Source organism: Pelophylax lessonae, assembly GCF_965119305.1.
Source record: "Pelophylax lessonae genome assembly, chromosome: 2".
NCBI classification, from domain to species: Eukaryota; Metazoa; Chordata; class Amphibia; order Anura; family Ranidae; genus Pelophylax; species Pelophylax lessonae.
In genome coordinates this window covers 390,243,658-390,258,786 of record NC_138769.1, presented here as the reverse complement: position 1 = coordinate 390,258,786, position 15,129 = coordinate 390,243,658, and the positions used below count along the sequence as shown (strand labels likewise).

Here is a 15,129-nt window from a genome sequence, read left to right as displayed (position 1 = left end):
ACGAGGGTCAAGAAGTGACCCCCGCCTACCCCTATTTTTTATCTGATACTTCAGATACGGATTTGGAGCTGGTCAATGCAGCTGCAGGTCCCTCTTATGGGGCTGTTGTCTCAGGTAATGTCTCCTCAGCAGTGAAGAGAACGTTTCTGCCTCCGCCATAGCACAAGAGTGGTGGATGCACTAGTTGTGTCCGTCCGGGAAACCTTTAGTCTTGAGGTTACACCGGCAGAGGTAGATGAGACTGAGATTCCTTTTTGGTACTTGTTAGCCTACCAAAAGGGCGAAGGATTTTCCTTTACCCAAATGGGGTCGTTTTGAAACGAACCCCTGTTATTTCCAAATGCATGGCTAGGCGCTATCCGTTTGAGGAATCCCTCTTTAAAGGAAGGTCATACGGTCAGGATACAGGATCGAGTTTCGATCACTTCCACCGGTGCGATTCTTCCCTTCTAACATTGAACGGTTTCAGGGGTTCTATTCAAACCTGTTCACAATGCCCAGGAAAGAGGGCAAGGTGTGTCCAATTTCTGGACTTGGGGAAAGATGGAGTCCATCCGAACAGTGGTGGCCTCCCTGCATTGGGGGGATTTCCTGGCGTCCATAGACATTTAGGATGCCTATCCTTATATCCCCATCATCGCAGGACATCAGCGTTTTCTTCACTTTCCCAAAGATCATCCCTGGTTCCCACCAGGAGACTGAACTATCTGGGCCTAATGATGGATACATCCTGGGCAAGAAAGTTTCTCCTTGCGGAGAAACTCCAGAAGGTTCAGTCAACGATTCAGATGTTGCTGTCCGTCAATTGGCTGGGACTGATGGTGGCCTTCTTAGAGGCAGTACCGTATACCCAGTCTCATACCCGAATTCTCCTGAAGGAGATTTTTTTCTAATGGAATCAGAATTCCGATTTCCTGGACAATCGGATCCGGTTGAGCGAGCGGAAGTCTCCGATGCTCAACCAGGGGAAGTCATTCCTTCCGATAGCATCCAGGTTACCAATAGGGTATCGGAACTGAGAGCGATCAGATTTTGTCTGATTTACTGGACCGAGCAGCTCTAGAGCAGCCCGATTCGGATCCAATCGCACTATGCCACGGTCGTGACTTAGGTCAAGAAAGGGGCACTTAGAGTGTCCTGGTGGCCATCGAAACGACTAGCATCTTTCATTGGATGGAACGGTTTATTCCGGATCTCCCCGCAGTGTTCACTCCGGGGGTGGGAAATCGGCAGGCAGATTATTTCAGCAATCAGATTCTGGATCAAGGGGTATGGCCTCTTCATCCAGAGGTTTTTTCACTAGCTGTCCCTTCATTGGGGCACCCCGGATGTGGATCTGTTGGCACCTTGGCTCAACAGGAAGGTGCGGAGGTTTGTAGCTCGCACCCGCGATCCTCTAGCGGACGCAGCAGAAACGCTGATCGCCCCGTGGGGGCAGTATCAGCTACGGCATGCCTTCCATCCTCTCAAGTTACTGCGGGAACTTCTTCGCAGGATAGAGGTGGAGGGAATTCCAGTTATTCTGGAAATACCGGACTGACTTAGTCGAGCCTGGTACGCCGACTTGGTGAGGCTAGTCGCGGACGTTCCTTGGAGATTTCCTCTCAGAGAGGATTTGCGGTCTCAGGGACCGATCTTCCATCTTGTTTTACTATCGCTGGCTTAATGGCCTGGCCATTGAGACCCAGGTACTGAAGGACAAGGGAGTGTCAGCTTCAGTTATTCCTACCTCTAGTTAAAGCAAGGAAAGCGACTTCCAGCACATGGAAGTCTTATATTGCGTGGTGTGAATCTCTTGGATTTCCCCCACATACCTATTCGGTGACCCGAATCTTGGTCTGTCTGCAACAAGGGGTTGAGCAGAAACTGTCCTTGAGCACATCAAGGGTCAGGTTTCAGTGTTAGCAATCTTCTTTCAGAAACTTTTGGCTAATCATTCCTTGGTGCGGAATTTCATCCAGGGGGTGCGACATCTGGCTCCGCCAGTGCGTGCACCCTTACCGCCTGGGATCTTAATTTAGTGTGGTCGGTTCTTCAGAAACTTCTCTTTGAAGATATTGGGAGATTCCCTTGCTTACAGTATACCAGAAGGTGGCCTTCTTGATGGCCATTACTTCTGCACGCAGGGTGTCAGAACTGGCCGCATTATCTTGTCGTTCCCCATATCTGGTGGTTCATAGTGATAAGGTGGTTCTTCTTCCGAATCCATCCTTCCTTCCTAAAGTGGTTTTCAGAGTTTTCATCTGAATAAAAATATTGTGTTACCTTCCCCGTGTCCTAAGACTAGCCATCCTTGGGATTACACTCCTTGGATGGGGTTCAGACAATCAGGGTACACTTGACTACTACGAACTTGTTTCGTAAGACGAACTCACTTTTTGTGATCACGGATAGCCCTAGAAGGGGGTTGCCTGTGTCTGCCGCGACCATATCTAGATGGACCAGTCAGACGGTGGTACAGGCTTATTCTATTAAGGGTCGGAATCCTCCGTTACCTGTTAAGGCGCACTCTACTCGGGCGCCTAGTGTTTCCTGGGTCTTCCGCCATCAGGCGTCAGCGATCCAGGTTTTCAAGGCGATGACTTGATCGTCGGTTCATACCTTTACATCATTTTATAAAGTTGATGTGATGGCATCGTCAGATGCCTCTTTTGGCCGCAAGGTTCTGCAGGCCGCAATCTGAGGAGACTGTTGGTCTATCTCAAGGGTTTGTTGGGTTTTTCACTCAGGTCTCATCTTTTTGCTCGATGAGTCCTTGATGCTTCTGGTTGGCTCCGGTTGGGCCTTCTGGATTTTGATTTCTGTTAGCCCACCCCTCATTTGTGGTACTGCTTTGGGACGTCCCGAGTTGTTATTAATCAACGAGGACTACGTCTGTCAATGAGCGACAGAGAAAAATGGATTTTTGTAAAATCTTACCGTAAAATCCTTTTCTCTTAAGCTCATTGACAGACGTAGTACCCGCCCCTCTGTTTTTGAGTTGGGTTGGGTTAAATTCTCTAAACACTGCTTTGTGACATAACTGATTTGCTGTAGCAGGAAGTGAGAGGATATACCCTCTGGGACTGCCCCTAGGGTGTGGCCAGAACGTTTTCTTTCCTGTCTAGTCCTACTCCTGCAGAGGGCAGTATAACCCGAGTTATTAATCAACGAGGACTACGTCTGTCAATGAGCTTAAGAGAAAAGGATTTTACGGTAAGATTTTACAAAAATCCATTTTTACGTATCTTTGGCGCAGTGTTGTTAAAAAAAGAGGGGGTGCTACTTCATGGTAAACATGGCTTCATCCTAATGTTCCTGAGACGTGTTGCTGCCAACAATTTCAAATGTATCTTTTTTTTTTCCTCAAATGGTACATTTTCTGAGTTTAAACATTTGATATCCCCTCCCCTCCGTGTGGGGTGTTCCTTTACTTGCATTGGGAGGGACCTCCTCCTGTCAGCCCTGCTTTAGCTGTCAACTTATAGCTTTACCATCTCCACACTGCCCCTCCAGGCTGGGTCTTGGGTACTGTCGGAGGTTGCGTCACTTCCGTGGAGACGGCGCCTTACTTCCGGTTTTCGGGCGTCGTCTCTTTGTAACGCACATCGTACATCGGATATGTTGTACAATATGACTATACTTTTTTAAACTTTCACATGCCAATTGTGACGAGACCCTTGCTCGCTCTGTCTGCTCCCCGACACTCCTCTGTTTCTAGTCAGTCAGCTTGCAGATCGCAACATCTGAAGGTTCGGTCAACCAAGGATCCGGGATCCGAACTACAGCTATGTGCCGTCCGGAATCCATTAGAACACACACCAGGCAGGCTGTATGTAAGTTCAAACAGGAAGACAATTTATTGGAAGAACACAGCACACTTTTATACAGAATTTGGAACATCCTTCCCCCAACAACCGCTTTCCCATTGGTCTATTTCACAGTACCTGCAGTTCCCTATAAGGTCCTCTCCAGCAATGCAAATGAGGGCTTGAAAATGAGTCAGCAGTGATTGGTCAGATAGCTTGACCAGAAGGACTGCCATGTGCAAGGAGACAGAAGCCCCAGGGGGCAATTAATGTACACAATAGTCAGACACAGAACAATGGTTCCCTAACGAGCCCTCAATACACATTACTCTGAGTGTCAATACATCCCTTAGCAGACAACAGGTGAGGTCATTAGCACACCTGACAATAGGTGAATGGAAAGCCACCTCAGACAAAAAGCAACATTGTTAGCCAGCCCGTCTCCCCATTGAACTTCCTGGAATGACCATATTAGGAGTTGGACTTCCTGCTCAGAGACCTCATGGCAAAGGGAACAAATGACCTTGCTGACAAATATGAAGCAATTCAACCCATCACCCATCTGTCCTTAAATTCCAGTGATGGTGAACACCATCACACCAATATTATATACACATTTCTTTATCCTACATTTAGATAGACAGTGACCTGTGTTTGGTTCTAACTGTCCCCTGTGTCTGCCCCAAGCCATGTATCTACCTGTGTGTTTGAGAAGGTTTGTCCACCTTCAGAGTCATACTTTTACCTAAAAGTATATTAGAATATACTGTACAATTACTAATATTGCTCTTTGTTTATTTCAAGATTATAACTGTCTGTATATGGTCCTGACGAAGCTTACAACGAAACGTGTTGACCTTTGAACAGACGTATTCTCATACCCATGCAATTCTGATATGTATTATATTTCTGTAGTGTACATTTAATAGTTATGTTCTTCTACATACGTGTTTGGTGAGCTGGACCTTCATGGTTGGTCAGCCTCATCATTTTAATGTGTCATTGATTTTAATTATCAACCAATAAATACTTATTTTATTATTTGGTATATGGTTATCTTTCTTATGATGTGCCCATAAAGTCCACACATATGTACAGTTGTTTTATACAACTGTTGTTCTTTTTTCTGACATTTAAAATTATGGCACTCTCCTGATAGCTCTTTTTGTTTTTAAACATTTGATATGTTTTCTATTGTGAATAAAATATAGGTTTAAGAGATTTGCAAGTTATTGCATGCTGCTTTTATGTAGATTTTACACTTCTTTGGAATTTTGGTTGTATTAATTTTTTTCATATCTTTAATGAACCGAAAGTAAAAAAAGAGACCTCAAAAGACTAAACATTGTAAGAGTTGTTTGTTATTATAAAAAATTTTTTCTCTGTGTTCACTGAAGAACACAACTGGATCTTTAAAATCTTGACTGATGAGCTATAGAGCCAAATGCAGGTAAAGAACACTCTATGAGAACGCCCACTGGGAGGGGCGAAACGCATCAACAAGAATCCGGGCTTTGCAGCAACGTCAACATCATTTCCGGGCTGTTGGAACGCAAACGGAAGTGTGCTGGAATGTACGCAGCTTTTCGTATGGTGAATACATGCTATTGGCATCCAACCTGCCTCTAGGAGGGTATAATTTAATTATCTACACATCTATGAACATCTGATATATTGTAAGTGCACATTTTACTTGGATATATTTAATAAAAATATTGAACATACTGCACTATTGGGATCTTTTTTGCATGAGGGGTGGGAACAGCAAGAAAAAATTCCCAAGGCTAAACTGTTGCCAACCAGGTAACAGAACAAACAAAAAGAACAACTGGTGCCCACCTGAAAAAAATGACACCCCAAAGAGGGAACAAGCCCCCTAAACAGCAGCCTATAAAACCTTGCGGCCAAAAGAGGCATGCATACCTGCGTCACTGACGCCTGATGACAGAAGGCCCAAGAAGCACTGAGCGCCCGTGTAGAATGCACCTTCACAGGGAAAGAAGGAACCTGACCCTTAATTGAATAGGCCTGAGTCACTGTCAGTCTGATTCATCTAGAAATTGTTCACAGAAGAAGCGGATAGTCTTTTTTGAGGCCTATCCGTAAGCACAAATAGTGAGTCTGACTTCCTAAAAGACTCCGTAGCTGCCAGGTACACCCGTATAGCCCGAACCACATCCAGGGAATGCAACGCAATGTCCATAGGATGTTTTGGCCTGGGACACAGGGAGGGCAACACAATGTCCTCATTCAGATGGAAATCAGAGACCACCTTTGGAAGGAACGATGGACAGGGGCGAAGAACCACCTTATCTTTGTGGATCACCAAATCAGGGGAACAACAAGAAAACACCGTCAATTCCGACACCCTGGGCGCAGAGGTGATAGCAACCAAAAAGGCCACCTTCTGGGATAGCGTAAGCAGGGGAATCTCCCGAATATTTTCAAATGGAGGCTTCTGTAAAGGTGAATGAGCCAAGTTGAGATCCCAAGGCGGAATTGGGGACTGCACTGGTGGAGTCAAATGTCCTACCCCCTGAATAAAACTGTGCACCAGGGAGTGCGTGGCCAGGGTCGTTGAAAGAAGACTGCCAAGGCCGACACCTGGCCCTTAATAGTACTCAAGGCAAATTTCTTCTCAATCCCCCCCCCCCCCCCCCCCCCGTTGAAGGAAGGTCAAGACCCAAGCCACCAAAAAAGAGCGAGGGGGAACACCAAGTAACTCACATGATGAAAAGTATGCTTTCCACATACGATTGTAGATCTTCCTAGAAGCAGACTTCCTAGCCTTCGGTAGTGTGGGAATCACCGACGCAGACAAACCTCTATCCTTCAGCACCTAGCTTTCAACAGCCAAGCCATCAAAGCCAGTGACTGTAAAGCAGGATGGAATATTGGCACTTGGGACAGCAGATCTTTCTTGAGATGCAGGCTGAGACCCAGTCGTATGTGACCTCATGATGGCCAGCCCCTATCAGATGGGGCTATGTTGCGACCAAACTAGCACGGGGCTGAGGTCTGCGCGCGCTCGCTGGCCAGACTGGGGTGACCACTGGATCTAGATTATCCAGCCCATCGCCCACTCCGGCAGTTGATTATAGATCTCACAGGAAAAATTACAGGGGAAAAAAAAATGATTTTTAGATATAATTGCCAGGACCAAAGATCCCAGCAAGAAACTAGGTCCTTACTCCTGACTAGGCAGAAAAAAACTATAGCAGAGAGGGGGAGTATACCTCCTGGGACTGCCCATAGGCGTAGTCAAGTCTTTTTCTGCCTAGTGTCCTACTCCTGTAGGGGGCAGTATAACCCAACGGTCAAGAAGATCAGGAGCTGTGTCCATCAATGAACGAAAGAGAGGTTTGTACATTTTAAATTGAACCTTTTTGTGAAATGGTGAAAACTGAATGTACTCAAAACTGTAAATAAAAATAATTTACTCTAAAAATCTAGAGGTTATTATTTTCCACTTACAGCTTTCAGAATTTGAAAAATCCCCTCAGGCTCGGTTCACACTGGAGCGATGCAGGAAACCATGTGAATTAGGGCTGAACGATATACGATGTGCACATCGACATCGTGCAGTGAACCTTGACGATAGTCACATCGCCGGACATGCGATAGTGTGGAAGGCAGAGAAGTTTGTCCTATCACTCACAGCGCTGCCTACGGGAAGGGGGAGGGGGCACACAGGACGCAGCCCGTCTCACTCGCATCGATCATCCTCCTGAAACAGCAGACACCTCTCTCCCCACATCTCACTGAGCATCCCCCTCCCCCTGCACATGTTCGGATGTAAACAGACAGGAGAAGGAACCCGGGAGTAGGGAGGGAGATTTCACTGCCAGAGCCGCGCTGATGATCTGAGGTCTGTGCATTGTTATAGATAAAGTGGAGGGGGCGCACAGTAACCGGGAAGGGCAAGTAGCACACATGAGGATATGTATTGGGAGGAGAGAGTACTTCTGCTAGTGGGGTTCTCTTAACCTGCTGTGAAACTTCCCACCCAGTTACATATAGTAATATTAACCCTGTATGGTACAATCAGAAGGCTGCAGTACTGCCCTACATTACCTTAACCCTATATGGTCAGAAGGCTGCACAGTCACACGTGATTGGTTTGCTGTGCCACTGCTCATGGCGCTCACCACTCAGTCACAGCCAACATTCACAACATTCATCACTACTAAAAATGCGCAACAAAGAGGATCCGCTGCAAAAAAATATAGCAATATATATCGTGGGAAAAAAAAATATCGCAATGTGATTTTTTTTTCAATATCGTGCAGCCCTAATGTGAATCCAGTATGGGTACCTGCATCACACCTGAGTCGCCGGCAGGTCACACTGCCCTCTGAACTGCTGCGGTTGTCAATACAAAGTTCATGACACCCCCAGATCGAGTTTGGTCTAATGTGATGCAAATTCAGCCATACAGTTTGTATGACTGACTTTGCATCACACAGACATCGCATGTGAGCTGCACAGCAATGCGGTCTGGCTTTGCACCAGTGTGAACCGACTCTCAAACCTGACATTTTCTGAAAGCACAGAATAAAAAAAAGTGCTACAGATTTTTTGGGCAGCGCAATAATTGCGCAAATGTTCATCATAGCTATTTTCACAAAAATTACACTAAAATCATTAATAGTGCACATAAACACAACATATACAAAATTACTGCTAAATTACTACTAAAGCATCATTTACATGTGGCATACTAAAGTGTATGCCCATGGAGGGCCTTGTTTACCCGCACGGGGATGCACATGTTCCGTGCATCCCTGTACAGGCAGTCCAATTTATGTCAATTGGGATGCAATGGCTGCACAGGCATAGCTGCTGTTCCCAATCTGACATTTCTGTGGGTGCATGACCCTGAACACAGACAGTGTGAGTTTAGGGACATGCACGCAGACCTACACGGATGTCAAATTGGGAGCTTTGTGGGTGCAGTTGCTACATCCCAAATTATATCAATGGGACTGCGTGCACAGAGATGCACGGAACACCTGTGCATCCCTGTAAAGGTAAGCTGTTTATGCCCAGGGTGAACAAGGCCTTAGGCCCCTTTCACACAAACAAACTGATCAGCCTGCCTGTCCATTTTTAAAGCAGGCCCAATCAGACCACCCATTGTTTTCTATGGAGAGGCTGATGTAAATGGACATGTGTCCCTTTACACCCGCCTGCATCCGATCCGATCCACTAAAAACAGATGGATGGGGATCCCTCTCCCCATCCATCTAGCAGATGTGATCGGATGGAAATGGACAGGAGTGTTCATGTCCATCCTGCATCAGTGGATGCAGATCTGTCATTCTCCAGCTCAGCGGGATCAGCAGGCGGATCTGCCTAAAAGAGTTCGCTCCATGTTTTTTTTTTTACAATTATATCTCTCTCTCTATATATATATATATACAGTGGGTACGGAAAGTATTCAGACCCCCTTAAATGTTTCACTCTTTGTTATATTGCAGCCATTTTCTAAAATCATTTAGGTTCATTCTTCTTCCTCATGAATGTACACATAGCACCCCATACTGACAGAAAAACACAGAATTGTTGAAGATTTATTAAAAAAGAAAAACTGAAATATCACATGGTCCTAAGTATTCAGACCCTTTGCTGTGACACTCATATATTTAACTCAGGTGCTTTCCATTTCTTCTGATCATCCTTGAGATGGTTCTATACCTTCATTTGAGTGCAGCTGTGTTTGATTATACTGATTGGACTTGATTAGGAAAGCCACACACCTGTCTATATAAGACCTTCCAGATCACAATGCATGTCAGAGCAAATGAGAATCATGAGGTCAAAGGAACTGCCTGAAGAGCTCAGAGACAGAATTGTGGCATGGCACAGATCTGGCCAAGGTTACAAAAAGATTTCTGCTGCACTTAAGGTTCCTAAGAGCACAGTGGCCTCCATAATCCTCAAATGGAAGACGTTTGGGACAACCAGAACCCTTCCTAGAGCTGGCCGTCCGGCCAAACTGAGCTATCGGGGGAGAAGAGCCTTGGTGAGAGAGGTAAAGAAGAACCCAAAGATCACTGTGGCTGAGCTCCAGAGATGCAGTCAGGAGATGGGAGAAAGTTGTAGAAAGTCAACCATCACTGCAGCCCTCCACCAGTCGGGGCTTTATGGCAGAGTGGCCCGACGGAAGCCTCTCCTCAGTGTAAGACACATGAAAGCCCGCATGGAGTTTGCTAAAAAAACACCTGAAGGACTCCAAGATGGTGAGAAATAAGATTCTCTGGTCTGATGAGACCAAAATAGAACTTTTTGGCCTTAATTCTAAGCGGTATGTGTGGAGAAAACCAGGCACTGCTCATCACCTGTCCAATACAGTCCCAACAATGAAGCATGGTGGTGGCAGCATCATGCTGTGGGGGTGTTTTTCAGCTGCAGGGACAGGACGACTGGTTGCAATCGAGGGAAAGATGAATGCGGCCAAGTACAGGGATATCCTGGACAAAAACCTTCTCCAGAGTGCTCTGGACCTCAGACTGGGCCGAAGGTTTACCTTCCAACAAGACAATAACCCTAAGCACACAGCTAAAATAACGAAGGAGTGGCTTCACAACAACTCCGTGACTGTTCTTGAATGGCCCAGCCAGAACCCTGACTTAAACCCAATTGAGCATCTCTGAAGAGACCTAAAAATGGCTGTCCACCAACGTTTACCATCCAACCTGACAGAACTGGAGAGGATCTGCAAGGAGGAATGGCAGAGGATCCCCAAATCCAGGTGTGAAAGACTTGTTGCATCTTTCCCAAAAAGACTCCTGGCTGTATTAGATCAAAAGGGGGCTTCTGCTAAATACTGAGCAAAGGGTCTGAATACTTAGGACCATGTGATATTTCAGTTTTTCTTTTTTAATAAATCTGCAACAATGTCAACAATTCTGTGTTTTTCTGTCAGTATGGGGTGCTATGTGTACATTCATGAGGAAGAAGAATGAACCTAAATGATTTTAGCAAATGGCTGCAATATAACAAAGAGTGAAAAATTTAAGGGGGTCTGAATACTTTCCGTACCCACTGTATATATATATATATATATATTTTTTTTTTTTTTTTTTTAGGGGGTGGGGACAGGGTTCTTTGGTGAGATATGAGAGGTCTAAACAGACCCCCTATCTCTTTTTTTGAGCACTTCACATGAATGAATAAGGAGACTGTATAGAGACTCCTCATTCATTCATAAACTGACAATCTGACATAGTAAACAGTCGGTTTACTATGCTCTGCTGATCAGCTGTCAGTGAATATGCCGGTAGTGATGGCTGCCTTGGTCCACTGTACTACAGGGAGGGGGCTGGTAAACACATGTTTACCAAGACCCCCCAAGCCCCAGCTTCACCCGCTCCGAGCCTGACAGCTCGCCCGAGTGCCGGTCAGCAGCTGTAGGAGGGATGCCACTGGAGGGATGGCTAAATCAGGGGTGCGGAGACTGACCTGGCAGGGGGGGGACATGCTGAGATCCCCTCTAAGCCCCTGAAGCCAGTAGAAGTGCCAGAGAAGGGATGCTGGCTTTTAGAGGTAGCTGCGGGGATCGGGTTTATGGGGGAGGGAATCAGTGCTGGAAGTGAAGAAAGGGGATGAAGGGGATAGGAAAGGAGAGTGGGGGGAGTAGTTATAGGTGAAAGAGAGCGGGCGGGAGTTGGAGAGGCTAGCGACAGGGAATTGGCAGCCTTGGGGGGGCAGTCACATTATAATCCGTTGATTAGTTATAGAATTGTTCAGCAGAACCTGGCGATATGAATTAGGGATATGAATTATCTAGGCATTTCTATATGCACCGAAGGAAGTTATCTAAATACACTTATAAAATACAGCAAACACTGACCAAATGAAGGCAGACTAAATACAGATAAAATATATCACAGTCACAATTATTATTTTACCTTTGTATCATGTATTCAAAGTGGCTTATCTTTGCCTGCCCTGCAGATACAACCTGTATGGCATGTGAGGAAAAGGAGCAGTGAACAAAACCACGCCAGTGAAGGAACATGAGGGCATCAACTGCCTGAAGTAGTAGGTTCAATATAGTTTCCATGGGCAATATCGGGCACTCTGAGCGCTGGAAGTTTTATAAACATAGTTAAGTCACTGTACTGCAAAAACTACATTCATTAAGACAAGTTAAATTGATCAAGATGCAACTTAAATGTACAGTACAGTTTGTATATACAATGTTCTATGGATAAACCCATATAAAAACAACAAAAAATATTTATCATTCACAATATAAGTATATATAGTAAGAGTCCACAATTAAAATAGATAAGTGGTGGACAAAAGGACACGGTGATCTGTTGTAAAGACAAAAAGCCAAAGTAAAAGTTTTATGGCTCACAGTACTTTGCTCTGCAGAACAGATTCCTTGGGATGTCCACTGGGCAGAGGTAATGATATGGTTGCTACATGAATAGATAAATCCACAAAACATGGACTGGAGGTTGTGAGAATCTGTAGCTTTTCCGCAGATCAGACTAGGGAAGGATGCACAGCAGTATGCAGAAGAAACAAAATTGCCAAAGCACAGGATTAGTAAAAACTTTGCAACATGTATTATTAAAACATATTCACACTTACATGTAAACAAAAGAAGTGTGGCTTGAACACGGGGGGAGATATTGTGTAACAGATGGGAGGTAGACAGCCTATAAGCAAATAGCAACTGATACACCATAAAGCTGGACCAGCCAGACCTAGCAACAAACAGGGGAGTTTACGGCCGTCCTATACGTTCACAGCCAGCACTGAGACCAAGGGGTGGGAGAGCACTACGTGTTTCAGGAGCCCCGCCCACTTGATCAAGTTTAGCTAAAGGGTAGTGGCCCCTGAAACGCCTAGCGCTTGCCCACCTCTTGTGCCCAGTGCTGGCAGTGATCGTGCAGGGTGGCCATAGCATTTGTTGTTAGTTCAGGTGGGTCCGGCATTATGGTGCATCAGTTGCTATTCCCTTTAGTAGCTGTCTGACTTTCATCTGTTACACAATATCTCCCCCTACATCCAAGCTATATTTCTTCTGTTTACATGTAAGTGTGGATGTGTTTATTTAATAAAAGTTGTTAGAAATCCTGCACTCTGGCAATTTTATTTCGAACTATAGACAAAACTTTTTTTAAGCTCAACAAAGTTCTTTCACACGGTCCGCCTCCGTAGGCGGATCCGTGCTGCTCAGCAGGGATCGATCCGCCGATCCCCGCTGAGCCGGCGGATGACAGCTCCGTCTCTGCTTGCAGTGCGGAGAGGGAGGTGTCACAGCCCCAGCTGCTCTCTATGGGGGATCGGATGAGAGCGGACCGCTTGTCCGCTCTCATCGGATCCGATCCCTGGACGGATGGAAAAATAGGGTTTCCATCCGTCCGGATTTCACGGACAGGATCGGATACGGATGGCAGCGGGTGTCAGCGGAGGTGTCTCCGCTGACACCCGCTGCCCCATAGAGCTGCATGGAGGATCCGATCAGATCCGCCTAAAAAACTGACAGGCGGATCTGATCGGATCGCCCGTGTGAAAGAGCCCTTAGTGTTATTTGATTTAATAAACAAAAAAAAATATATATAAACAAAATGTCAATACTATCAAGTGAATATAAATACCACTGCAAATCACTCACTGTTTTAACAAACAATTAATATTGCAAGGTGACTAAATATGTTACAAATGAGTGTTAAACACAATCATAATAAAGACCAAAAAGTACCCAAAAGTCAAAAAACTAATCAGCATGGAAAAATGTGCTGTAGATATGTAACACAAGTTCTCCACCAAATTCCCCAAATATGTTATCTTACCTGATTGACCCTCACTACAAAGGTCAAAAATCACCAGGGAACCAAAATACACAGCTCAACCAGATGGTTTCATTCAATACAGAAAAAAAAACTCAGGATGTCACGCTCCAAATATCTTTGCTTACTGCCCCATGGCTCTTGTGGTCTCTGAATCTCAAGCTCATTAAAATAAATAACAATCCATTTTGCTCACTCACTGAAAAACACATTTTATTCAAAGAAAATAAACGCTTATTCACATGAGTGGATAAAACAAGCGCCTTGGATACTATGGAGATCTGCTGCTGCTCTCACTTACATGCTGCACCCACCGCTGCTGCTGATGAATGTCAGGTCATGATATCCAGCAGCAGTGATGGGTGGCAACAATTTGGAGTGGAATTTAGCAAAAAGGGACTGCCTTGAAGATGGCTACTATTAAGCCTAGGACCCTCACGTAAGAGAAAAGGTTGGCTTTCGTAGAGCCTGAACATCGGCTCTTATTTTCTTGTGGAAGAAAAACACTGTACAAGGCCATATCCAAGAGAAGGTCCAGATACTCCAAACAATGGGTTGGTTCCAGCATAGAGCTCTGAATGCTCAGAATCCATCTGAACCTCTGTAAAGTCTGAACAATCTGTTTGACGCAAGCCAAAATGGCCTGTGCTGACTGTTCCCTTCAGCAAGAGGTAAAATGTCCTGAGAGAGAAGCAGAGCAAGCATGGGGCCAAGCATCTTTGTGAATACCCAAGGAGCAGTGAACAGACCAAACGGCAGGGAAACAAACTGTTTGTGATGTGAATTCACAGCAAACTGCAGAAAGCATTGATGTGCTGGAAGGATGGAGAATTATAGGTAGGCATCCTTGATGTCTACAGTTACTGGAAAATCTCCTGGATAAAGAGAAGCAATGACTGATCTGGTAGAGTACATACAGAACTTTTCACCCACAGCATGATATTGAAAATTGTTAGATTCAGTGAATCTAAAATTAAGTGAATGCCCCACTGGGATTTGGAACTGTGAACAGGTTGGAGCAGAGCCCCTGAAACCTATCACAATCAGAGACATGACACCCTAGACCAATAGTGTTGACAATGAAGCATAAACTCTAGGTGGGGATGAAGGAAGGTGGGAAAACAGGAATCGGAGTGGGGGTAGAGCCTGGAACACTACTTGTAACCCCTTGAGCTGAGCTTTGACCCCAGATGTATGAAATATCCTAAGACTAAACAGTTGCAAAGGGCAGCAATTAATCTTACACTTTTAGAAATGGGGTTGTCACCTCATTGTGAGGAGAACTTGTCCCCAGGCTTTAAGGCTTCAGGGGACCAGGCTTTTTGCTAGAGTGGGTTCCCAGGTTCAGGGCAAAAGAAGCTTGCATAGCCTTATATTGCTGGGGCAAAAGGATACATTCAACCGGTGATTTTTTTCAATAAAGCAGTCCAGGGAAAGAGGCATTTCCCATCGGAGGGAAGGGAGGCTCAAATCAGTCCGCAGGGAAATTACATTATCTAAATCAATACAGGAAGTCTGGTAAACCTAAT

The 15,129-nt window shown here is 45.3% G+C and overlaps 1 protein-coding gene across 1 annotated transcript in view; it reads right to left on the bottom strand.

Annotated features, from left to right (window-relative positions):
* TEX14 (testis expressed 14, intercellular bridge forming factor) overlaps positions 1-15,129 on the bottom strand; it is a gene marked incomplete at both ends in the record, with an annotated part of 675,561 nt that overhangs the window by 355,168 nt on the left and 305,264 nt on the right. Inside the window, one exon of the mRNA XM_082248092.1 lies at positions 11,702-11,880. Within this exon, the coding sequence (XP_082104218.1) occupies positions 11,702-11,880 (179 nt within the window). The remainder of the gene's footprint in view (positions 1-11,701; positions 11,881-15,129) is intronic.